General features: G+C 34.4%; 2 protein-coding genes across 5 annotated transcripts in view; one reads left to right on the top strand and one right to left on the bottom strand.

The window, feature by feature from the left end:
- LOC130238476 (CDP-diacylglycerol--glycerol-3-phosphate 3-phosphatidyltransferase, mitochondrial) overlaps window positions 1-14,891 on the top strand; it is a 54,211-nt gene extending 39,320 nt beyond the window's left edge. The window contains exons 9-11 of the mRNA XM_056469509.1: window positions 538-686; window positions 2,908-3,069; window positions 12,505-14,891. Of these exons, the coding sequence (XP_056325484.1) occupies window positions 538-686; window positions 2,908-3,027 (269 nt within the window). The 3' untranslated portion in view covers window positions 3,028-3,069; window positions 12,505-14,891. The remainder of the gene's footprint in view (window positions 1-537; window positions 687-2,907; window positions 3,070-12,504) is intronic.
- A 3,033-nt stretch (window positions 14,892-17,924) lies between these two features.
- Window positions 17,925-26,255, bottom strand: part of cyth1b (cytohesin 1b) — a 133,550-nt gene continuing 125,219 nt past the window's right edge. For 3 of the 4 annotated variants that reach the window (XM_056469251.1, XM_056469250.1, XM_056469252.1), the window contains exons 12-13: window positions 23,420-23,576; window positions 17,925-18,898 (exon numbers count right to left, since the gene is read on the bottom strand). In XM_056469251.1, coding sequence (XP_056325226.1) covers window positions 18,820-18,898; window positions 23,420-23,576 — 236 coding nt within the window. In that variant the 3' untranslated portion in view covers window positions 17,925-18,819. The remainder of the gene's footprint in view (window positions 18,899-23,419; window positions 23,577-26,255) is intronic. The other variant, XM_056469249.1, reaches the window with a different exon arrangement.

The raw sequence follows: 26,255 nt of genomic DNA, 5'->3' as shown, positions 1-26,255 counted from the left end.
TATTATTTTTATTTTTTTTGTATTGGCTTGTAATTGAATTACATTTATATATGGCATATATAAAAGGCTAATTGCATTAGTGTCCACAAGGAAGTCCTGAGGAATTAATTTTCGAGTGTTCCTGGCAGTCGTGTTACCTGATACTCCACTTTTCATCAACAAGAACACAACCTCAGGCAAGGGTGGTTATTGTTCACAGGTGTTTGAAGTGGCAAAAAATGCCTGCCGCCTATTAATAGAACACATGCTTGGATCATGTACGTACTTTGACTGACAGATTTTTTTTTTCTTCGATAACTTTTGCATTGTTGACAAAGGAAATGAAATATGTTGTACAGTTACGGTCATGTGACAAGGAAACTGTTGAAAAAAGACGTTGTTTGCTATTGTGACCTGCTTTAAAGCATGTGCCAAATGCATCATTGTAAAACGTAAGTGTGTCATACTTGTCTAGTATTATGAAATATTACATAAAGCACATTATCATCATTTCTGGCCTGTTTATTCACATTTAGGTCATTATTTCATCGTTTACAGGTCTGTGGTATTATGTTGGAGGAAAAGACTGCCCCTGCCTCACTCTGATTGGCTCCCCAAATTTCGGCTATCGCTCTGTGCACAGGGATCTGGAGGCTCAGATCGCTATAGTAACAGAGAACGAGGAACTCCAGATGCAACTGCAACAGGTTGGATTTCCTCTTAAACTGAGTTTCTTAAAGTTTTGGCTCATGTAACTTTCAAATCCCGGGTTGTCATGTGACAGTTTAAATAGGTCATGGCATTTTTAGCATACATTTATTATGATTATATATACAGCAGGAAAAATATTTCCATTTCCATTTTTCTCAGAAAACATATTTATAAAGGTGCTGCTGACCTGAATTTTCACCTGATGTTGGTAACAACCAAAGAAATCCATAAATGCAAAGAAAAATAAACAAATTAGATTAAAAATGAAGTTATGTGAAATAAAATGAAATGACGAAGGGAAAAAGTACTGAACACATGAAGAAAGGCAGGTGTAAAAAGGTAGTGAAAGCCCGGACAGTAGCTGAAATCTCTCAGTAGTTATTCAGCAACCCTCTGCCCTTCACTGTAAATTAATATTAACTGCCTCAGTCCAACACCTACATTAGCAGGATGATGAGGATGAAACTAGAGTGGACATTTCAGCAAGATAATGATCCAAAACACAGCCAAGGAACCTGTCAAATGCTTTCAGAGAAAGAAAATCAAGCTGTAGAATGGCCGAGTCAATCACCTGACTTGAATCCAATATAAAATACAAAATAATGATCAGATTTGATAGGCGAGACCCACAGAACCATCAAGATTTTTACACTCTGTTGAAGTCTGTGAAAAACTCACACCTGAGCAATTCATGAGACTTCATTTTCTGTATGTGTCTATAAGCCGCCCTCACCAAAAAAGCTTTTTATAGACCATTTTGATGGATGTAAACAATAACAGTGGTCCAAAACGTATTTTCCATTTTTAATTTCCATAGCTTCTGAGAATCTTATTGATAAATAATGTTATGATATCTGTTTTAATGTCAAGTTATGATTGAATTGCTTCTTGTTACAGTTAGGAAACAGTTTAACACCAGGAAGGAAATGGGCCAGTCATCACATCGAAATGGTCTATATAAAGTATTAATTACATTTAGTAGTTCAGTACTTTTTCATTGTGTCATTTCATTGTTATTACACATTACTCATTTTCTGATTTTTGTTAAGGTTTTTACAAAAAAAATTAATAAATAAAAAAAATGTGTGTATATATATATATATATATATATATATATATATATATATATATATATATATATATATATATATATATATATATATATATATATATATATATATATATATATATATATACATATACATATACATGTGTGTATATACATATGTACGTTTTATACAGTGGTGTATTAGTGCACAAATTCTAAACACTTCTTTTTTCTTCATTGTTGAATTTGAACGAGACTTTCTGAAGGTTACAGAAGTCAGAAGTGAGTGTGAAAATTCTGTTATCATTTACTCATCGTTCACTTGTCACACTCATCATTCACTGTTTGTGTTTGTTTCTTTTGTTGAACTCAAATGAAGATTTTTCGAAAAATGGTATCCAATGAGATGCGTAGTATTTGTTTTTCCTGATATTAACGTCAGTAGTTACCGGTTTTCAACATTCTTCAAAATATCTTCTTTTGCTTTCCTCAGAAGAAAGAAACTTTAAAAAGATTTGAAACTATTAGAGGATGAGTAAATGATGATAAAATATTCATTTTGGGGTTAACTATCCCTTTATTAATTACATGTTGTGTACACCAATGAACAACAATCACAATATGATCATAGAGAGTAAATATCACACGCTTGTACTGTTGGTACTAACTACTGTACTTGAGTATAATCCTTTTTTTTTAGTTTATAGCTGGACTGTAAACCTCACCATATGATTTGCTTTATTGCAACTTAAACAAGATATCATTGAATCTTGAAGTCAAGTTTTTTTTTTTATCACTCTCACGCTTTGATGAGCATTGCAATATGATATTGGAATATTTTAGTATTTTCTGCATAAAGTTATTGTCATTACAGCTTTTTACTCATACAGGACGGCAATAGATTCTCTTATCTTTCATGCCTTAAACTGAATTACATAAAAGATAGGACATAATCACTAGACTTTACTGGTAGTTCTGGGAAGAGAGGCAATAATAAAGATTAATTAATTGTGAGTGTTATCAGTTTTTATAGTTTGTGAAGTGTACGATTCCTGTAATCGTCACTTATCAGTTGCTAAAGATCAGTTTTATGAGAAAAACCCTGTGATTACGTAACGCTTGAGATTTGACACAGATAAAAGAAAAGTTGTGTTCTCTGTCTTGTTTAGGAACAGGAGGTGTTATATCAGAGCTCAACACAAGTGTCAAACTCCACTTTTAACCAGCCGGACCGTCATGTAAAGCTCTGGGTCAAACTGGTTACTCCACTCATCAAGAACTTCTTCTGAGTTCAACGAGCCTGATGTGATGGATATCACTGTCTGTGACAGGTCAGTTACTGATGTACTACTGAAACACATTTAGACAAGGCAAGTTTATTTATCTAGCACATTTCATACACAGTGGCAATTCAAAGTGTTTTACAAAAACAGGAATAAAAAAGACAAGAATAAGTAAAATAGAAACAAATAATATTAAAACAGATGAAAACAGCGTAAAGACAGTTTTTCCATATTCCAAAACACCAGTGTATCATATTTTCTCATTTTACTCTGGGACTTCCCCATTGTGGTAATTAGAACCAACATAACGGGACCGTTTTTCAATATTTCATACCAGATTTTCAACAAAATATCCAGCCAGTCTCAGGCTTTTACTAAAATTGCATTATTTGAAAACCTCAGTATTTAATAATAGAAAAAATGTTTTGAGAAGTTGTTGCCAGTAACATATAGTGCAACTGTGCTGCAGGCCTCCTAAGTTCAAATCCCGACTTGCCAGGGTTGCCAAGCTTTTTTCAACAAGACAAGACCAAAACTAACTTAAAACTAGCACAATGGTCAATCAAATCTATTCCAATAGCATCAAAACTACAAATATTCCACTACCCTTTCTCTTAATAATCACTGTATGCATTCTACTAGGTTTCTTCTTTAAAAATAAATATATACAGGTACTAGTAATTCTAAACATTCTGTTATAACAAAAATCATCTTACCTAAAGATTAACAGCCCAGCCGGCATGGTCTCTCATGTAACTGCTGTCTGCCGTCTAGTTGAAATGTGGCCAGACGCAGAACAATTTTAGCAGAAGTGAACATCAATATTTTGAAATAAATTTTGCATTAAAGATATTTTAAAAAATCTCAAATAAACATTCAAAATATTCAATTAAATTTAAATCGACAGACTCATAATTTTGCAGTTGTTACTTAGCAACAATCCTGGAGAATCCTGCCAATCGGGTTGCTATTGAAATGAAAACAGCTGCTCATACTGTTTTTCCTCTACAGGGTATATGCAGGAATCCTAAAGATAATTTCAAAACCTTTTTAAGACTTTTTAAAGACCTTCTCGGAATATTTTAAGACCTCATCACCACTTCAAGTTCTAATCAGTATCAAACCTTTAACTTAATAAACAGTTGATAATAAACAGTTGTAATTAAATAAATCAATGGACCACAACCATGCAACAGCACTCAGATAAGCTCAGAAGAAACAAAGCTTGAAATAATAAATAACGCAGTTGTTTTCAGCGACTTGCTTTAGCCACTGTTTAAACTTACATTTTCCCATTTTTGTCGTCTGTTTCACTCTATGGTTTCGCTACATGTGGAGAGCTTCACATCACCTTCCCTCGTTTGTCGCAAATTAAGTGACATCACCAGGACAGAGAAGCTTGGCTGGAAACACCCAGGCCCGAACCAATTGCGTTGATCGAGCACGCCGTTGTTAATATTAGGAGGAAAATAAATGTATTTATGCTTTTTTGGAGTCAAATGCTTTGGACAATGCTTGAACAAAACTTAAGACCTCGTAAAAACGCGTTTAAGACTTTTTAATACCTTTTAAGGGCCTTAATTTTCTCATAATTGATTTATCAGCTTTTAATACTTTTGAAGACCCAGCAGACACCCTGCTCTAGTGCCCCTGCATCTCACAAAAGTATGCTTACTCTGTTTCACTATCCTAGCTGTTTTTTTTTTTGTTTAAACTTTATTGTCTGTTCTGCACAGAATGGAAATTTGACTTTAACACTGGATTTAAAACAGCAACTGCATACATACAACAATTACACAATAAAAACACTCCCCATGTTAATTAAAAATGTAAAAACCAAATTAGCCCCAAACATATTACTGCAGATCATTCTTGACAACCATCCCATTTGCATCAAACAGTGGTCCGATGTAAAACAACATCTGCAATTGGGAATTTTTTTTTTTCTTTTTATAAGCATTTCTTCAGGCTTTAGGAATTCTAAACCTGCGTCCTGATGGCAACACTTTAAAAGTGAAGGGGATGTGTATTTTATCTATGGTAAAATACAAATTTGGTAGAGTAAAATATTTCAACACAACACTATAAATAGAATTAATGCATTATGTAAAAACTTTTACCTTCAGAATAAAAAACAACCCTTGGACAGTGGTTCAAAGTAGCCCTGGTCCACAGGAAAACCAGACTTGGCAACCCTACGACTTTACAGATCTTCACTTTCTTGTCAACTTCGCTTCCAGTCAACATACTGTCCTGTCATAATGACGGCCAAAAAATGGTTCCATTAAACCAGATTAAAAAGGGTAAAAAATAAATGTACCTATATTTTAGTAACTATAATTAGCGTCGTGTGCTGCTAGGCAGTAGGCAATGGCTTGCTCTGACTGAGATAACGATAATCAGTTTCAGCCACAATGAATTCTGGATGCCAAACAGGTGGAAGATGCTGGCTTCAAAACAAATAAAGGCAAATTTCTGCCGGGTGCAAAAATTATCCAAATTTTGTATCATGATAATAATAATAATAGTGAAATGCTCATGAGAAAATCTAGAGTCATGTGATCTCATGAGGAAACATAACTTACTAATTTGTCAGAAAAGTGGCTAATTCATACAAATTCATATGATTTCATTTGTATCAAAATGTATGATTTCTGAAAGGAGGTGTTCCCCTAAACCCTAACCCTACCCCTCATTATTAGCATATCATACTAAAATGTATGAATGAGATTGTACATATTAATACGAAATAGCAATTAAATCAAAAAGTCCAGAATTTCTATGTGATTGTGTTAGATGCACATGTTTTCTTCCTGTTTGTTGCGAACCCTTAATTAGAGGCAGTAAATTCCATGAGTAACAATGACTATAATGAGGTGTTGATATCACAGGTGAGTGTTGTCCTGATTCACCTAAACATCATTGTTAATCCCCCAAAAGTAATAATTTCATCACTATAAACTTGTGTTTCCCAACCCTGTTCCTGGAGACACACCAACAGTATATATTTCGGATGTCTCCCTTATCTGAGTCATTCATTTCAGGTTTCAGAGTCTCTTCTAATGTTCTGATGATTTGATTTAGGTGTGTTTGATTAGGAAGAGGTTGAAAATGTTTACTGTTGATCTTCCTTTAGGAACAGGGTTGGGAAAAACTGCTTTAGACATTATTTTGTGAAGATAGTTGCATATTATAATATGTTTTTTTTAATTGTAGTCATGAGCATGTGTAAATTTGACCCATTGGCAGTTTTAGCTCTACAGTACAACAACTAAAAGGTTGTTTAAACCAGTGCTGTAGTTGATCAGACGTATTACAGTGTAGCGGGAGATTCAGACATGAGTAATTCTTGCTGGAAAATCCATCTTAAGCTGGTAGCTGTATTTTGGTATATGGAAGCTGGTTATTATGGAGGCTGATTATTATCTGGTCCAAACCAGTTATTAGCTGAACCAGGCTGGTTATTAGTTGGTCGCCTGACAACAGCTTTCCAAAAGCCACCTTGACCACCTTAAAGTCAACATGAACCCTCTTTACCATCTTAATAGGGGTTCCTGGTGTAATCGTGGATGATTGAACAGTGTTTGTGTTTCCAAAGAAAACCTTTTCATCTTAATCTTTCGTCAAATGTATTAAGTTTCTCTACTCTTTTTTTTTTTTTTCAACTCACGTCATAAAAGCAAGCCATTTTTAGATGTTTCAGTTGTAACACTCAGAAAACAGTGCATTTAAGTCAGAAGTTAAAGTGTAAACTATTTATTTTCACATCTAAATATCAATTAATATTAAACATTTAAATCTAAGTTCTCGCTTTCAATAGTTTATGTTCTAATAGTGTTACATTTAGATGCACGATGCAATACTGCAGATCTGTTGCTACTTGTTTTATCAGGAGTTTAGTTTTTGGATATTGATGAACTAAACAACATGAATACAGATGACTGTAATTTCTGCGCTCTGGAAAATATAAACAGAATAGCAGCGTCCAGTCATAAAAATATTACATTCATTCATTCATTATCCTTCAGCTTAGTCCCTTTATTTATCAGGGGTCACCACAGCGGAATGGACCGCCAACTTATCCAGCATAAGTTTTATGCAGCGGAAGCCCCTCCAGGCTCGACCCAGTATTGTAAAACAACCATACAAACTTATAATTACACTCATACACTATGGCCACTTTAGCTTGGTCAATTCACCTGTACCTTATGTGTTTGGACTGTGGGGGAAACCGGAGCACCCAGAGGAAACTCACGCGAACAGGCGGAGAACATGCAAACTCCACACAGAAATGCCAACTGACCAAGCCGGGGCTCGAACCAATGACCTTCTGGATGTGATGTGACAGTGCCAACCACTGAGCCATTGTGCTGCCTATATTACATTTACATTTAGTCATTTAGCAAGCGCTTTTGTCCAAAGTGAATTCAGAATTGAGAAGGCATTCAGCAATTCAGCAAGACTATTATTATATGATATTATTATTATTAATAGATATTATTAGCTGTATAAATGAGAATGTAACTGAATTTGTCAAATTTTGGACGAATAAATCAAAAGTTGCAGTTTATCTGATCAAGTTGCCGTAATCTATTAATAATAAGAAAATGTGCAAATAATTCTCTACAGAAAAATAACAAATAATAAATATAATAAGGGCGTCACGGTGACGCAGTGGATAGCACGATCACCTCACAGCAAGAAGGTCATTGGTTAGAGCTCCAGCTGGGTCAGTTGGCATTTTTGTGTGAAGTTTGCATGTTCTCCCTGTGTTTGCCTGGGTTTCCTCCCGGGCGCTCCGGTTTCCCCCATAGGTCCAAAGACTTGTGGTATAGGTGAGTTGGGTAATCTAAATTGTCCATAGTGTATGTGTGTGAATGAGAGTGTATGGATGTTTCCCAGTGATGGGTTGCAGCTGGAAGGGCATTCGCTGAGTAAAACATATGCTGGATAAGGTGGTGGTTCATTCCACTATGGGGACCCCAGATTAATAAAAGGACTAAGCTGAAAAAAAATGAATCAATAAATATAATAATTAAGATTTTTTTAAAGGAATGATCAATCATACCTGTTTTCTTCTATATAAGTTCAAGAGGAAGTAAAACTGAAAGTAAAAAATGAATTTCATGGCGTTAGTTGAATTGTAATTGTTTAAGATGTTTAATTTCTATAAATGTATAATCTCTCTATAAATTGTTTAATCTCTATAAATAACTGTACAGTTTTAAATGTGCAAAATTGGCAATATTTAATAAAGATAAAAAAATCACAATCTAATAAATTATAGTGACTTCATCATCAACATCAAGCTCTGCTCTGTTATATTTTTATTGTTTTTATTTCATATGCAGTTATATCATACTACTGAAGAAAAAGTATACAGTATATGCAGCTGAGAGCTAAATTATTAGCTCTCCTGTGCAATATTTATTATTTTTCATATATTTCTCAAGTAATGTTTAACAGATTAAGGAACATTTTTACAGTATTTCCTATACTATTTTCTTATGGAGAAAGTCTTTTTTTTCGGCTAGAATAAAAGCAGTTAAAAAAAAACAACAACATTTTAAGGTCAATATTATTAGCTGCCTCAAGCAATTTTTTATTGCCAACAGAACAAACCATGACTTTCCTAATTACCTTAATTAGCATTTTTATTAAATTAACCCAGTTAAGCCTTTAAATGTCACTTTAAGCTGAATACTAGCATCTTGAAAAATATCTAGTCAAATATTATTTACTGTCATCATGGCAAAGATAAAAGAAATCAGTTATTAGAAATGAGTTATTAAAACTATTATGTTTAGAAATGTGTTGAAAAAAATCTTCTCTCCGTTAAACAAAAATAAACAGGGGGGCTAATAATTCTTACTTTAACGTATACTAATATAAAACAAATAATTTTCACATTTATGAAGTGACTAGTAGCAGCTGGGATGAGTTGGTGGTATAAAGGGGTTTTATGAGCTTCTCATCGTGTCGAAGCATAAATGAGCCATTGGCATAAACTGCTCTGAAGGTATTAGCCTAAAGCAAGCAGAAACTGCATTCAGGCATATTATTCCACTTCCAAACGAATGACTTGGCTCTATTGCGCTCAGTATAGTCAGAGTTTCCCCGAAGATGAATACACAAAACCTCGGCCTACCAGACAGCGGCTTCTCAAGAATGTACATTGTCACTCCAGTGGTTCCTTCAACCCAAATCCCCGTCACAAAGTCCAGCACGGAGCTCAAAGCGCCAGACCACAGCATGAATCTAGCCATTCCAATGGTGTCAGACCCAGGCAGATCTACAGGCTTCAGCTGCACTGCCGGTGACCTCCGTCACGCACATCTGGAGCCTCTTAATGCTTCGCTTTCCTCCATTTCAATGCTAACGTGCTAAAGATCTGGATTTAAAGAGGTCATGTGATGCATTTTCATGTCTTGCGTTTTCTTTGGTGTGGTATGTAGCTGTTTGCGTGTGTATAAAATCTGCAAGAGCCAGTCAGCTACAAAAGATGTTTTCTGTCTAAAGCCAGGTTGTCACAGCAACATTAGTGCAATGGCCAAACAAAACTAGCCAATTAATATAAAAACTCTAAATATGCCACTCCCATATGATCAGATCTTGCACTGAAAACATCATTTTTGAAATAATTAGGACATTATTCAGCTTTGTGATTGTTTTAAGGACAAAGATGTGAAACTTGAATGGTCTTCCTAATGAGAGAAAACTAATGAACGTCTCAAAGGTGCAGAACAAGCTTAATTTAAGCATTAATTTTTATATTTATTGATATAAATCATGATGAATTACTACATTATTTTCTAATATAATCCCTTCATATTTAACAAGAAATATTTTTGTCACTCACAAAAGGATGTTTTCCACCTAAAACATGGTGTCCAGGTTTTTGCAGCAAAACTGTAGCTCAATGGGCAATCAACATTAGCTCAATAATATACAATATCGTCGGCGCAATAGCCTAGCAATAGCGTGTCGACATTTGGTGCAGTAGCACGTCAGGGCGTCACGAGTTCGAATCCCGGCTCGAGGACATTTCCCTACCCTACCCCCCTCTCTTTCTCTCCAACTTCGCTTCCTGTCCTAAATACTGTCCTATCTAATAAAGGCAAAATAGCCAAAAAATAAATATTTAAAATAATATAAAAAATCAAAATATGCCACTCCCCATACGTAAAGGACACATTTTACATCAGTGTGTGCATTATCTCATTCAGATCATGCACCAAAAGATCATTTCAAAAATAATCTTAATGTGAGCTAAGTTAGGGAGTGTTTTAAAAGTGCAAAACTAGCTTCATTTAATTGTAACAGAGTTATTTTATACAGTTATTGATATAACTCATATTGAAAAGGGAAGGTTTTCGCTTTCAGCTTGTCGGCAAAATTTTTTTTCCTGTTTTTATTTAGGTTAAATGTAGGGGTGCAATGATTCACACAGAGCCATTTGAAAATCTTTTCAAATATGTGACGACTCAAATGGGTTGCGATGTTAAATCATAGAAACCAAAGAATTTGGTTAAACAAATCACAATACATGTTTTGATCAACAGCAGGGACCGTTGTGACCATTTTGTTTTTGTTGTTAATGCTAAGATGAGATTAACCCTAAATAACACTAGTGTGGATGTTTATGCATGTGTACATGTACGACATGTTTTTTTTAATTATAAACATCGATTTAATATGGTTAAACACACTTAAAAAAAAACACTTGTTACTAGTAAAAATCAGGCCAAGGCATCGCTTCATTGTATGCTCCACCTGTTTTCCCTGCTGAAAAATCCATCTTAAACCAGCCTAAGCCGGGGTGGTTGGTTTTAGCCATTTTTTAACCTGGTCTTAGCTAAAAGCTAAAACCAGCTTAAACCAGGCTGGTAAGATCAGCCTATAGATATATACAGTAGATATCACATACGGACCCTGAGCATGCGTCTGTAGCGCCGCCACATTTGTACAGTGCTCCCAGGACAAATGTTATTCAACTGCACTAGTCAAGACTAAAGCCAAAACTGTTTTGTAAACGTACAATTTACCAGTTGAATTGTTTTATTAAATTAATGACGGTAAACATGACAAGTGCTAAAAAGTGGGGAGGGGGAGTTGGGGGGAATCTTATCAGCAGGGGGCGCTGTAACTGTGCAGAGATCTCAGCTTGTGCCAGAAAATGTAGATATGCTGATGTTTCGTAAAAATAAAATGAAGATGATAGAAAAACGATGATGAGAAAAAGAAATCAAGCAAAGAAAAACTAGTTATTTAAAAAGATATACTTATTTTTACACATGTATTCGTTGTTTTCTTTAACTTGGAATTTGTTGTAAAGTTCCAATTTGGTTTTGTTATTTGACAAAATCTGCTTTTATTTTATAAAGAAATGTGCTCTTCCCAAATTGTCTTAATTCTGTTAGAAAAATCAGGAAAAGCAATCGCATCAAATCATGAGTCAAATGAATCGTTACATCCCTAATTCAAAGCCTAAAGTTTGGTCATCCACAGTCAGCAAAATTACGTACGTGTTTGTGTGTGACTCAACTAACACCGTTATTTAGTCGCAATACTCATCTAAACAAAGTACTACTTATTTAATCTGTAAACTATGTCTTCTTTATTGCATATAACTGTCTGTGCGCTGGAAACGTTGTTTCCTGTGTCTGAATGTTTTAAACTCACTGGGAATGTTTACATAATCACAGGCCATAAAAACATGTGAAACTGATAAACTTTCACTACATCATGATTAAACATATAACCCAGGGATAACCAGCTCTCTGAATTCTACATTCAGCCCATTTTAAATGTATCTTAAGTTACAAACTTTTTCTCCTCTACTGAATGTTGAAATTTTGTCATGTTGAAATCCTTTCTACAAAAACCCTGAGATTTGATCCAAGAATCAGTTCATGAAAGTGTAAGATTCTCTTTCCAGGAAGAAGTTCCTCACTTTTGCCGTCTGTTTTGAGTTTATTTTGTGGTCAGTGACTCGATCACATTTCTAGGGAACTTCCAGTCACTGCTTGAGGATTATCACCAGATTGAACATCAGTTGTTGTTTTTTTGCAGAATTATCAAAATGTTCAAATCTTTAATCTTACGTAATATTAGAAATGCTGAAGTTGCATCTTAATGAAGTTTGTCTTGTCAAGACTTTACTGCAAGTCTGTTTACTTCCCTCAGTAGTGCTCTGCCCTCTAGTGGTAATTCAAATACATTACACAGTTTCAAATCAACGCAATCTTTAAAACTGTATAAATGTTTGCTTAAAAACATCATCAATGTTGAAAACTATTGTGCTTAATGTTTCGCTTCTGAAGGATCATGCAACTGAAGACTGGAGTAACGATGGTGGAAATTCACTTTTGGCTCACAGAAATAAAGAAAACTTTCTACAAATTTTCAAATAGAAAATGGTTATTTTGAAGGGTGGTGTGGTTTCCCCTTTATCTTATTTTTATTTTATTTTACTTTTTCCAGGCGAAGGTGAAGCTGCGCAAGTCATTTCCAGATTTTGATGGTCTCTAAATGCTCTTTATTGACTGGAATCAAGAGGTTTTTTCCAGCAAATTCCATCAGTCATCTAAACAAACTAATCTGCTGTGTGTTGTTTTACTCAAACACATTGATTCTGCTCTAACAAACCCATTGTTAGAAGGAGAAATGTAATGTAAACCAGCGTGATGGACATGTATGCCAAACAGCAACAATGAACGTGTGACCATCAGTTTGATGTGCTGTGCATTTGACATTTATACAGTATGTAAATATTTTAGTTAATTTAATTAGTTTTTTTCTGTAAACATTTCAATTTTGTCACTTTAATAAGATGCTGTTAAAAAAAAAACCTTTCCGTTTCTACTTGCTCTTATTTTTATATGGTTGAAAACAGCAGAAGCATTTTAGCAATCTTACACCGCATTCATTATTGAATTGAAGCAACTTTCTAAATAGCCCACATTTCCTACTGTCTGAAACAAGTGCAACTATCAAGAATGACTGCACGCTCAAAAATAAAGGTACTGGGGTGATACCTTTTCAAAAGGTACCTTATAGGTGCACATTGGTACATTAAGGCAGTGTTTCTTAACCATGTTCCCGGAGGACCACCAGCTCTGCACATTTACATGTCTCCTTAACCAAACACACCTGATTCAGATCATCAGCTCATTAACAGAGACCGAAAGACCTGTAATGGGGGTAAAAGACAAAGGAGACATCCAAAACATGCAGTGTTAGTGGTTTTCCAAGAACGTGGTTGAGAAACACTGCCTTAAAGGAACAATTTTGTAAATTTAAAGGTAATATGAGGTACACATTTGTACATGTACTTGCACATTTGTACCTTAAGGCAGTGTTTCTCAACCATGTTCCTGAAAGACCACCAGCTCTGCGCACCCACATGTCTCCTTAACCAAACACACCTGATTCAGATCATCAGCTCATTAACAGAGACCGAAAGACCTGTAATTGGTGTGAAAGACAAAGGAGACATCCAAAACATGCAGTGCTGATTGTATTTTTAGAAACATGGTTGAGAAACACTGTCTTAAAGGAACATTTTTGTAAATTTAAGATAACACAAGGTACACATTTATACTTGTGCACATTTGTACCTTAAGGCAGTGTTTCTCAACCATGTTCCTGAAGGACCACCAGCTCTGCACACCCACGTGTCTCCTTAACCAAACACACCTGATTCAGATCATCAGATCAAAGCAAAAGACCAGTAATGGTTGTAAAAGACAAAGGAGACATCCAAAACATGCAGTGTTGGGGGTCTTTCAGGAACGTGGTTGAGAAACACTGCCTTAAAGGAACATTTTTATAAATTTAAGGTAATATGAGGTACAAATTTGTACTTGCACATTGAAGGCTGTGTTTCTCAACTACATTCCTGGAGGACAACCAGCTCTGCACATTTACATGTCTCCTTAACCATATAAAGATTCAGATCATCAGCTCATTAGCAGAGAATGAAATTCCTGTAATAGGTGTGAAAGACAAAGGAGACATCCAAAATATGCAGGGCTGGTTGTCTTCCAGGAACGTGGTTGAGCAACACTACCTTAAATTTACAAAAATGTACCTTTAAGGCAATATGAGGTACACATTTGTACTTTTTAAGTATAAATATGAACTTTTAAGGTACAAATGTGGACCTGATGGGTATAAAAGTGTACCTTTAGAAAAGGTAATGCTCCGATGACAACATTTTTATTTCTGAGAGTGTCTTAAAAGGAAAGTTTATACAAAACACACAAAAGCTATATTTACATTTTGTTTTTCACACAAGAAACGCGATCATTTAGCAAATGAGCATCTGTTAAACACCCTGTAATATTGCCCAATATCATATACAATGATGAGCATATGAGCTATTTTAATATATTACAGCGAGAAAAAAAAAGAGAATTTAGGGGAGCTTCAAACAAACACAAACCCGAGGTGGATTTGAGCACCCTTGTAATGACTTATTCAGAATGATTGCAGTATTATTTCAACATTTGAGTGTGTTTGCAGAAGTTGAAAAGCACTGTTGGTTTTGTAATAAAAAGCTGCGGTTCTCCACATTTCCTGAGCATGTTTTCATTTTTGGTGTCAGTGTGCATTTAAAAAAAAAAGTATTTGCTTATTTATTAGGTTGATTAACTGAGACCAGATTCTTTCCTAAAAAAGCGCATTTAACTGGATTAAAACGTCAGGAGTGCCAGAGTTAGTAAAAGACTAACATGTTTGTGGCTCTTAAAAGGTGAAATGAGGCCTTAAAGCCACGTCATGTAACGCACAAAATAGACAAAAACATCTGTACTGTATGAAGCCGCAGTGTTCTTTGTCATTTTTAAGAATAAAGAGACTGAAACATTTGTGATGGAGTGATTATTTGATTTTTACAGCTCTGAGACCTTTTTTTTTTTTGGTCACTTTTGTGTCCGCTTTGTTAAAGGGGTTTTTACACTATACGTGTTTATTCTAGTGCTGTCAAACGATTAAACGCATAACAAGATGAAAGTTTGCATTTACGCAATATATACAGGTGTACCATGTTTATTTATGCACATATGTATAAATGCACACATACTGCTATAAATACAAAAGAAATCTATTTCCATATATGTTTGTATATGCAATAATATTTTTGTGCATTCACATTAGATTAATCGGTACCAAAGCCAAAACTGGAACTAATCTAACAAAAAAAAACTTAAGATCAGTCTAAATATTACACCATATACGCAAATGTAAGTGACACACGTGAGCAATGTCATTCTAAAGCAGATTTGGCATGTTTTGGGCATGCCCCAGACGGTTTTATTATTGGACAACTATGTTTAAAATTCTGTTCAAGGCGTATAATAAGACATTAGGCCTAGTTTTGAAATGGCTGTTTTTGGAGTACTTGAAAAGGCATAGTCGTGTCCAATAATTATCAAGACGCTTATGCCTTCGCGTGTCTTATGGCTCAGAGAAGAAGATTGCTTGATTGGAAATTTAATTTTTATTGATTTCTTTTATTATTTATGCTGTTGTGTTGTGAGGTGTTGCAGACCTCTTGGCCAGGCCACCCTTGTAAATAAGATCTTAATCTCAATGGGTTTTTGTATTTGGTTAAATAAAAAAACTTATATGCTTGTGTATCACATTATGTGACCTTAATCTTTCATCTGACAACTTTCAACCTTAAAAAGTTGGAAAAAGTGACTTTTATGAACATTTTGTAATAGTTTAAAGTGATATATTGAATTTTCAACATCAAAAGTCTACAGATCAACATCCCATTATGAAAATCACAATCGTAGATATTTTTTACAGTGTAGCGTTTAGCAATATTTTAAAAGTGTTTTTTTTTCATAGTGATTTTTTTTTACTTTTAGTAATTATATATTACATAAATGTATTTCCAATAGTTTCTAAGCAAATTTTCAGATTTTTTTCCTCAGCTCGCTTCCTATGCTTTAATTGAACAGGAGATACATAAAATAAGGTGATTTTGATTATAAAAATGGTTGAACTCATTTGAATCAAACAGAAATGATGATGCTGTTTTTAAGATTGGAGAAAATTAAATACTCTCAGAGGATCCACTAAACATTTTTATACAGTATGGAATCCAATGATCTCATACTTTGACAAAGGAATAACACGTCCCCCAACACGTCTAAAACTAATAGGGAAATTAAAATGCCTGTGCTTAAAAGGATAATGCAATCAAACTCAATTGGCAAACATTGACTTTACTATCAAAACTCTCGGCCCGTTTCCACTGAGTGTTTTAAATACACAGCCGAGAAATGACACCATAATAATATATACAAATAATAACGAGTAATGGTCGATTCGAGCTCAAACAAACCTTGTTGTCGGAGTCTATGAACAGCCACAAAGCCAAGAGTTGCCCCGTAGTTTTTTTACGACCCCGTCTAAAGTGCGAGCGGTTTCGCTTTCTTGCTTGTGCTCATGCATCTATATTTGAAATAAACTTCTTGAGCTGATGATAATAACTTGCGCTTGATTATATTGATGTGCTTTTGAAACCTGATCTTTTGAGAAACTGACAAACGTGAGAGTCTGTACGTGTTCATATATTTATTTATTTTATATACCGTAAAATAGACGTTACATTGATCTGCAGTTACGATCAAATCATGTTCAGAGAAAGGTTAGTAATGAACATTTATACACAAGTATTTATGTGTATAAAGCATCTGTTTTGTGAGAAGTGCTGCTCATATGATATGTGAATGACCCGTACAGTTTTACTGTAGACTTTCCCTCGAGGGAAAATGACGTTGACTGAAACTTTGTCCTACACAGCCTGATCTCACGAGAAAACGTAAGTATTTTACGTTTTGTCAGTTTAGTGGCTAATTCGTAAGAATTCGTACGAATTTCGTTTCACAAAGTCAAATTAAAGACTTTTAAAGACCTTTTTAGGACCATGAAGAATGAAATTTCAGACTTATATAGAGGTAAACGCTAAAGATTTTTTAATGGCCCGTAAGGAAAAAAAATTACTTGCCCTTTCAAATAAATAAATAAATTAGTTATTTCTTAGCCACATTATTTAAATAATGTGACAAAACAAGCAGACCCTGGTTATATACATATATTTTTTGCAACACAACTATTAAACATAATTAACAACATAAACTCTTTAAAAACTAAATGTCTGCACAACAGACTGTCCAAAAAGTTTTATTCAGATGTATTTGATGGTGGTTGGATCGACTGAGTAGCTTTACATTACCAAAGTAAATTAAGACCCGTTTACAATGATTTTAGACCTACAAGACAATATTTCAGCCAATTTTTAAGGCCTGAAAGTTTGTTTTTTAATTTAAGACTTTTTAAGATTCCCCGCAGATACCTTGTTGAAACAATTTCAGTTTGCTTTTTTGTAGCTCAGCAATAAAACAAAAAAGGTTACATCAAACTAGAAATGACAATCTCTGTGTTAAAGGCATTTGCCCCAACCTTCTCCATCATACTCACTCTCCTCTCAGATGGGATGGTGACAATCAAAGGTTACAGTGTAGAGGCATCTCTGCTTTAGAGCATTCCTCCTCTGAGGATCAATATGGCTCCCAGGTTTTATACTTATTGAATGAATATGTTTCTTAATATGTGATGTTTTTAGTAAGAAATAGAAGTTCTATAAAAATTAATGTTTTAGTAATAATTAAAATGAATTTTTCCACCACAATCTCTAACCCAGAATAAAACATGGAGCTCAAATTACTAAGACCACAAAACCAACCCAGCTTCTTCAGCCCTAAAATTCTAACTAAACACAAACTTACCTTGGTAAAAACCCCAACCGTCTTTCTCCAAACTTATCCAGCATATTTCTCTTCAATCCTCAGAAACTGAAATAAATCAATAAATAATATTTAAAAAGCAAAGCTCAAACTTTTTTTTATTGTAAGCACAAGATTACATACAATGGTGAACTTAACTTGGCAGGTCAAAACCATTTCTTCACCCGGTTTACTTTTCACAAAGTATATTTGGACGATAAAAAATAAAACAACCTATACGTTTAAATATGTACAGCGTCGATAAATTAATATTTAAGAGTCTTCTCTCAAATTACCAGTGCATACAAAGCAAAAAAAAAGAAAACTGTTTTAAGGGGGGATTTCTGATACGTTCAGTCATCCAACACACTAAAGTTTGTAAAATACAAAACATAGTAAAATAAGCTCTCAAGTCAGTAGTTTCGTTTTGACAGAGTTCCATAAATACAAAGCAAACTTACTGAAATGTTTCTGGATTTCAGTCTTTCATAAAGGCCACCTATGAGTTAAAGGAACGATGATGATGATGATGATGATGATGATGATGATGATGATGATGATCAAAATAAAACAAAATACTGTTTAAGCCAAATAAACAGCATTCAACTTAAAAACTGAACTTCAGAATTCATCGAGACTGAAAGACTAACTTTGGCAAAACATGAAAAAGTCTATCCAAGAACAACCAAAAAATATATATAAATATGACAGCAGATAAATGAATCGCAAAAACGACCCTCCCGAATATTTACAGTACATAGCAGTGTAAAAATAGGTGCGGAGTCAGCATTTATCGGTATGAAAGCACAGAAATGCAGGATGAGATGCCACAATCAGTCAGACCCGCTGATTCCAGATGATGAACACTAATGTCAGACTTCCCCAGAAAAACCACCTGCTTCATTCCTGAGATAAAAAAAACAATCCAGTCCAGCGTTTATGGCTTCCGTTGAGATTTCGCCCCTTTTTCCAGGTCCATGTTCAGGCTGAAGTGTTTCTACTGTCTCTTTAAAGACGAGGCTTTCTTCTTCCGTGCCGCCAGCATCTCGTAGAACGGGTCTCTGCTAATGGCGGATCTGGACATCGGGAGAAAGTTATGAGAAAATGAGTTTATTTTAAAAAATAAATAAATAAAAAAAACCGTAAATAAAAAAAAATACCGTAAAAAGTTTTAAAAAGTGACTTTTATGAAGATTTTGGAATAATTTAAAGTGATATATTGTCTGGGTTGGTGATGTACTGTGTGCTGCAAAAACCTTGTAATAAAAATGTACATTCATTCATTTTCTTATCGGCTTAGCCCCTTTATTAATCTGGGGTCGCCACAGTGGAATGAACTACCAACTTATCCAGCATCCAGTTTTTTTTTCGCAGCGGATGCCCTTCCAGCTGCAACCCATCACTGGGAAACATCCATACACATTCATTCACACACATACACTACGGATTATTTAGCATCCATCACCTTAGCTTACTCAATTCACCTACACCACATGTCTTTGGACTTGTGGGGGAAACATACTTTATGGGCCGGGCCAGGCCATGGATCAATTGGTAATTAAATCATTAATTATTTCTGTTTTATTTATTATCTGAGTCTGAATGATCTTTGATTTTGAAAATCTTTTATTTTGAAAAATGACCGTATAGAGTGGAGGAACTATGTAGGCGAATCGGCTGCTAGCATAGGATAGCATCCATAATCCATAGGATTTTCCCGTAGGCTTTTCGAAGAATGCAAATAATAAGCTCTGTGTTCAAACACTCTTCATTACACTTACACGTTTTGTCCAACCGGATAATCCTCACACAAAAATACAACTTTTATTAGTTTTGGATCTTAAATGCAAACGCAGGAATTGAAAAGCTAACATTAGGCTATAAACGGACTACAGTGCTTTCAGGGCGCTCGCCTGTGATGTCAACACCACCCTGCTACAGACAACTTTTCAAGCTGAGAAATATGGTCAGTGACAAAGATTTAATCTCTCTGTTTATTATATTATAATCCATGCTATATATTATAAACAAATAAATTCGCAAAAACATATAGACCTACATGCCTTTTGGATAGTTTTTATGTGGGAAATACATTTTGTTTTGCTTTACGGTTGTTGTGAAAGTTTTAAAACTGTATGTGTAAATGTGCCTACATAGTATTACCATAAGACACATTTAAATAAGTGTATCACTCACGTGCATACAGCCTGCTTACCTTAGATGACAGAAATTAGGCGTGAGGGACAAGTCTATAGACCAATTACCAACCTACGTCACACATGACGTCACACTGGTCCCCGGTTGCAAAAAAGACAGGCTACAATAGTAAACAAGTCATGTTGTGCGGTAGGATGCCAAATTTAACTTAAATTTTACTGTACACCACACTGCTTTAATGCCAACTGCAGATGTCTTTGGCTAAAAGGGAGCTGAATGAAGTGACGACCTAATTAGAAATGCTGGACTCTGCAGTTCTCATGTTATATCAGGTGAGCTCACGCTTCGCTGAATCATACACATTACTCGTTTTTGATTGCAGCAATGATTTCAGCAAAAACAGTTACATATGGTTATTAAACTGCGGACACTGAATGCTAAGAATTAAACGTGAAAGTGTTAGTTATTAAGGTAAACTTGGTTTTATATTCACACATTCATTCAGTGACTGCAAGTTCCATCATGGACACAGAACAACATTTAATACTTTTGGTCACGAAGTACAGCGAAAAGCAGCCCATACAGTCACATATGCTATACATTTCAAGGAAGAGTGTAAATATTGCAGTTATGACAGAGTTAAATGTGTTCAGATGAAGAAAAAAAAAAAACTATGGAAAATGTATTAATCACGTTGAAATGTGTATAACTTACACATTTAGTCACACGTTTGCATTACTTGAGAGCAGGAAAGAGACAGACTGCACTGGTAAGCAGTATCCCCATAATATGGTTTAATTAAAATAAAGGATCAACAAATTATTCTGTCTTGACAGTCTTTACAAGTGATGGATTTATCTACACACAATATAAATTCCCAATAAGAAAAAAAAATACTACAAACTATAAAATACTATTCATGAAATTACTTAAATCAAAGATAAATCCAAATGCCCAACACAAGCGAGCTGCGTTCTAGACCAGTTCAGCTCGATGACGTATAATGTCTCCGACACCGCCTGTAGTCTCATTTAGCAACTTGATAGTAACTGTCTTTTTAAAGAAGCGTAACCTTTTTAACATTTTTAAAAGTTTGTTGTTTCCAATGGTGGTGCACGGCATGACGCGCTCGCACCAGACACACACAGTTGAATGAATGCTGCGAGCTTATGCTAAAATGTGTAATATTGTAAGACTTGTTATGCATCTGACTGGAAATGTTCAGCAAATACAATAAAACATTTTTTTTAAATAAGGAATGCTGCGAGCGCACTACGAGTTTCAGCCCCCAAACACACCCCCCAACCCACCCACCCATTGCCCCCCCCAATGGATCGCTGCTTTATAATATTTCAAACTACTAAATGTCAATAAAAGTCACTTTGTTAAACTGTAGAGTTGAACAGCAAAAGTCGTCAGAGCAGAAATCAACATCCCATTATGAATTTCACAATCACAGATCTTTTTTTACAGTGTAGCGATTAGCAATATTTTGAAAGTGTTTTTTTTATATTACATAAATGTATTTCTAAACATTTCAGACTTTATTCCAATCATAAAACCAAATATGCGATTAAAAATAACTATCAATATTCTGAATAATTTATCCAGTAAAATTTGAATGAAAATAAAAAACAAATAAACTGAAAATGCATTTAATCTCATTTTAACATTTATTATTTAGCAAATTCTTTTTTTATACTGCTGACTCAAGTTTTTATTGTTTTTTTTTTTTTTATTTAAGTTTTAGTAATTATAATAGGCTTATTTGTAATCAGCACGGTGGCTCAGTGCTTGGCACTGTATTAAAAAATGCCTGATCGGCTAGCTCAATGTGTTGGGCATTGCAGGTGGTAGGTTCGAAACCAACATTGGGCTTCATTCTACTGCATTTTGTTGCCTTGTTCTTGTACATGTGTAATGACAAAGTTGAATCTAATCTAATCTAATCTAATCGTTTCTGAGTCAATATTTTGGATTTAGTTTTTAAAAAAAATGTAAACAAAACTTTTGTATTTTTCAACATTCTGAATAATGTTTTATCCATAAAAATTGAAAAATCCAGCGAATAATTAATTAAAATATACATTTTAGTATTTATCAATATTCTGAATTTTGTACTTTATGTATTCATTTTTTATACTTCTGACTTCTTCAGTTTTTATTGTGATTAATCTTTAAATTTGTATTGTATTTATCAATATTCTGAATGTTTAGACAGTAAAATTATAAAACAAAAACAGAAAATATTAACTTTAGTATTTATTGATATTGTAATTATAGCTGCTAATTTAACAGTTTTTTCTAATCTTTAAATCTTAGAATAAACAAAACTTGGAAAATATTTCATTTAATTCAGAATATAAATAAATACAAATAAAATGTTTGTTTTTTTTACCCAGATTTTGTGTTAATTTATTAATCTCACTTTGATTTTAACAATTTAAGTACATCAACCAGAGCTTAATTTGAGCCGGATCTTGCCGGATCCTGTTCTGGAAAATGTCAGATGTTCGTGTTTTGCGTTCTGGTATTTATTTTAATTGATCCGGCATTAACTTGTGCGTGGTTAATACCTACCTGTGTGCATGTGTGCACATGACGATAGTCACCATGCACAAGTTAAGGCAAGTCATGTTTATTGGTCCTCAACAATATTTTCAGCCAATCGGCTTTCTTATGTTTACAATCACTCTCATTGGTTGGTGATTGTTTTGTGCGCAGTGAGCAGAGAAAATAAGTAATGGCATAGTGAAGATGAAACTGCGCTAATGGATCAGGATAACAGGAGACCGAAGCAAAGCGAATTCAAGTCAGCCAGAAAACCTGACGAATGAGCTAACTGTGGGCTCTTCTTGTAGATTAGACTGACTGAGTCATTCAATATATTTTTTTTCACTTGACACATAATAATGAAGTGAACTGAGTTAGTGATTGTTCATACGATTTAGGTTTGTAGCTATATGTTTTTATTATCCATGATCGACCTATAACCTTATGCGGCACAAAATAATTAAAGACCGTTCAGAAAAGTGATGCCCTTTTTTGCGCTATCACCATTTAACAGGGAAAACTGAAAATGTGTAGTGGATGTCGGTCACGGTAACTTTAATTTCCTGGTTTTGTTCCAGGAATTATTCATTTACAAATTAAGCACTGATATCAACCGACTGTATATTATTTCAATTACAAAGATTGCAAAAATTCTTCATTTTGAATTCATTCTAATGTCTAATTATACTTAAGAATAAATACTGAATAAAAAAACTATTTCATATCTCAGCTAAATTTATAACAACAAAAATGATTGAAATTTTTTTTAATGTTTTGTTTTTGATTTGTTGTAAATTGATGAAGAATCATTTTGATGCAGCTGAAGCTGTATTTGGTCTTGAGTTGTCCACTAAGTGTAATAATGCTGAATGATTTCATGAACTGACTTGATGCTCTTGATCCAGTCTTCTTTCTCCTCTGTTGTCGGCGCTGAGATGCGGTAGAATGTGTGATTTCCCTCCACCACGCGACCATCAGCTTCAGTCTTACACGCTTTAATCACCTGATCCTTGTTGTCTGGGATGAACAGCTCAAAGCAATTCTGTGAAAACACACACATACACACACACACACACAAACACACACACAAACACACACACTTAATCCACATTCCTGACAAGTTTCATAAAACTAGAGAATTCAGCAAACCATAATTTTTGTGTGGAAATCAAAACAAATTGAAAAAATCAGCACAAAATCCAAGTGGCTAAAAACACATTTGAAAATGATCGAGTAGATCATCGAGTAGACTGACTTCATCAAAAACAAAACATACTAATGTTACTAATAATACTTTTACAAATATATATATTTAAAAAAAAAAATATATATATATATATATATATATATATATATACACTGGCGATCAAAATTAGAGAACAATTTATAAATAATTGAACAATTCTGAAATAACGTCATCTTCACTGCTCAACAGTTGAAGGAGTTTTTGTCCCGTCTATACCATGCTACCAGAACACCTTTTCCACAAAAAAACTAAGGCATTTCAACAAAAAACATTATTTTGCAGAAAACACACTGATCAAAATTAGAGAACAACAATGACTGTAGCATGGAAAAAGATTACAGCAATTTTTTCTGAAGGTTACAACAATCAGCAATTAGTAGGAAGTGTACAGGCCTCTGCTCTGAATGACTTCAGCACATCTGCGGCCACAGGACAGCACTAGTCTCTCACACTGCTCTGGTGTGATTTTGGTCCACTCTTCTTCCAGTCTCTTCCACAGTTCAGTGACTGTAGTGGGTTTCTTGGCCATAACTTTGTCGCCAAGGATTTTCCAGAGGTTTTCTATTGGGTTGAGTTCAGGACTCTGGGCAGGCCATGTCATTATTTCAATGTTTTCAGTTTCAAGGAATTGCTTTACCCATTTTGCTGTGTTACATGGAGCATTGTCCTGCATGAATACTGCGGGCTGATTGGGTGATGAACGCAGGGAAGGAACCATATGTTGTTGAAGAAGGTTCTGATAAACATTTGCATTCACTCTGCCATGTAGCTGTATAAGAGGCCCAACTCCTGCTGCAGAAAACATACCCCAAACCATGACACTTCCTCCTCCACTTTTTACTGACTTCTTTACACACTTTGGGTTCAGTTTTTCGCCGAACATAATGTTTCCCATCGGACCCAAATAAATTAAACTTGCTTTCATCACTGAAGTGAACTTTGGACCAGTTCTCCTCTGTCCACACAACATGCTCCTCAGCAAAGCTTAGTCTAGCCTTTTGATTCTTCCTGCTAATGAGAGGTTTGGTCACTGCAGAGTGGGCTTTCAGTCCAAATGCTCTTAAATGTCGAGACACTGTATGACGAGATAGATCTTTACCCTGTTCAGCGCTGAACTGGTCAGCAATTCCAGCTGCAGTGTGGAAACGATTGGCCATTGAGATCCTCCGCAGTATCCTGTCCTCTTTTGTATTTGTCTTCCGTGGACGACCAGCCTTCTTGGGGGACTTGAATGAGTTTGTGATGGTGTAAAGATTCAATATTCTTGAAATAACAGATTTGGAACGACCAGCTTGTCTTGCTATGGCTGATAGAGTCATCCCTTTGGCTTTCATCTGGACAACCTTCTGCCGGAGGCTTTCAGTCACTTTAGAATGGCCCACCATCTTGCAGAGTCAGTGAAACTGGAAGTTAGGCTGCCAGGTAAATAGGGGTTGACAGATAATCGGTGAAATTAGCACCAGGTGCCAGATTAACACCAATAACTGGGAGGTATCTGAAAGTGTTCTCTAATTTTGATCAGTGTGTTTTCTGCAAAATAATGTTTTTTGTTGAAATGCCTTAGTTTTTTTGTGGAAAAGGTGTTCTGGTAGCATGGTATAGACGGGACAAAAACTCCTTCAACTGTTGAGCAGTGAAGATGACGTTATTTCAGAATTGTTCAATTATTTATAAATTGTTCTCTAATTTTGATCGCCAGTGTATATATATATATATATATATATATATATATATATATATATATATATATATATATATATATATATATATATTTTTTTTTTTTTAAATATATATATATATATATATGATTCATCGTGATTAATGTTTTACTAGCACTATTACAAATAATAATACATACATACACATATATATATATATATATATATATATATATATATATATATATATATATATATATATATATATATATATGTATGTATGTATTATTATTTGTAATAGTGCTAGTAAAACATTAATCATGATGAATCATATCCAAAACAAAAGTCTGTTATAATATAAAGTCTTATATAATATACAGTTAAAGTCAGAATTATTAGTCCACCTGAACTATTAGCCACCCTGTTTATTTTTCCCCAATTTCTGTTTAACAGAGAGATTTTTTCAACACATTTCTAAACATAATAGTTTTAATAACTCATTTCTAATAACTGATTTATTTTATCTTTGTCATGATGACAGTAAATATTATTTTACTAGATATTTGTTAAGACACTTCTACACAGCTAAAAGTGACATTTAAAGGCTTAACTAGGTTGAATAGGTTAACTAGGCAGGTTAGGGTAATTAGGCAAGTCATTGTATTATGATGGTTTGTTCTGTAGACTATCAGAAAAAAACCTGTGACCTTTGAACTTAAAATGGCTTTTAAAAAATTAAAAACTGCTTTTATTCTAGCCAAAATAAAACAAATAAGACTTTGTCCAGAAGAAAAAATATAATCAGACATACTGTGAAAA

Source organism: Danio aesculapii, chromosome 12 (assembly GCF_903798145.1).
Source record: "Danio aesculapii chromosome 12, fDanAes4.1, whole genome shotgun sequence".
Taxonomy (NCBI): Eukaryota; Metazoa; Chordata; class Actinopteri; order Cypriniformes; family Danionidae; genus Danio; species Danio aesculapii.
The sequence above is the reverse complement of the archived record's forward strand: the minus strand, read 5'-3'. Positions and strand labels throughout refer to the sequence as shown.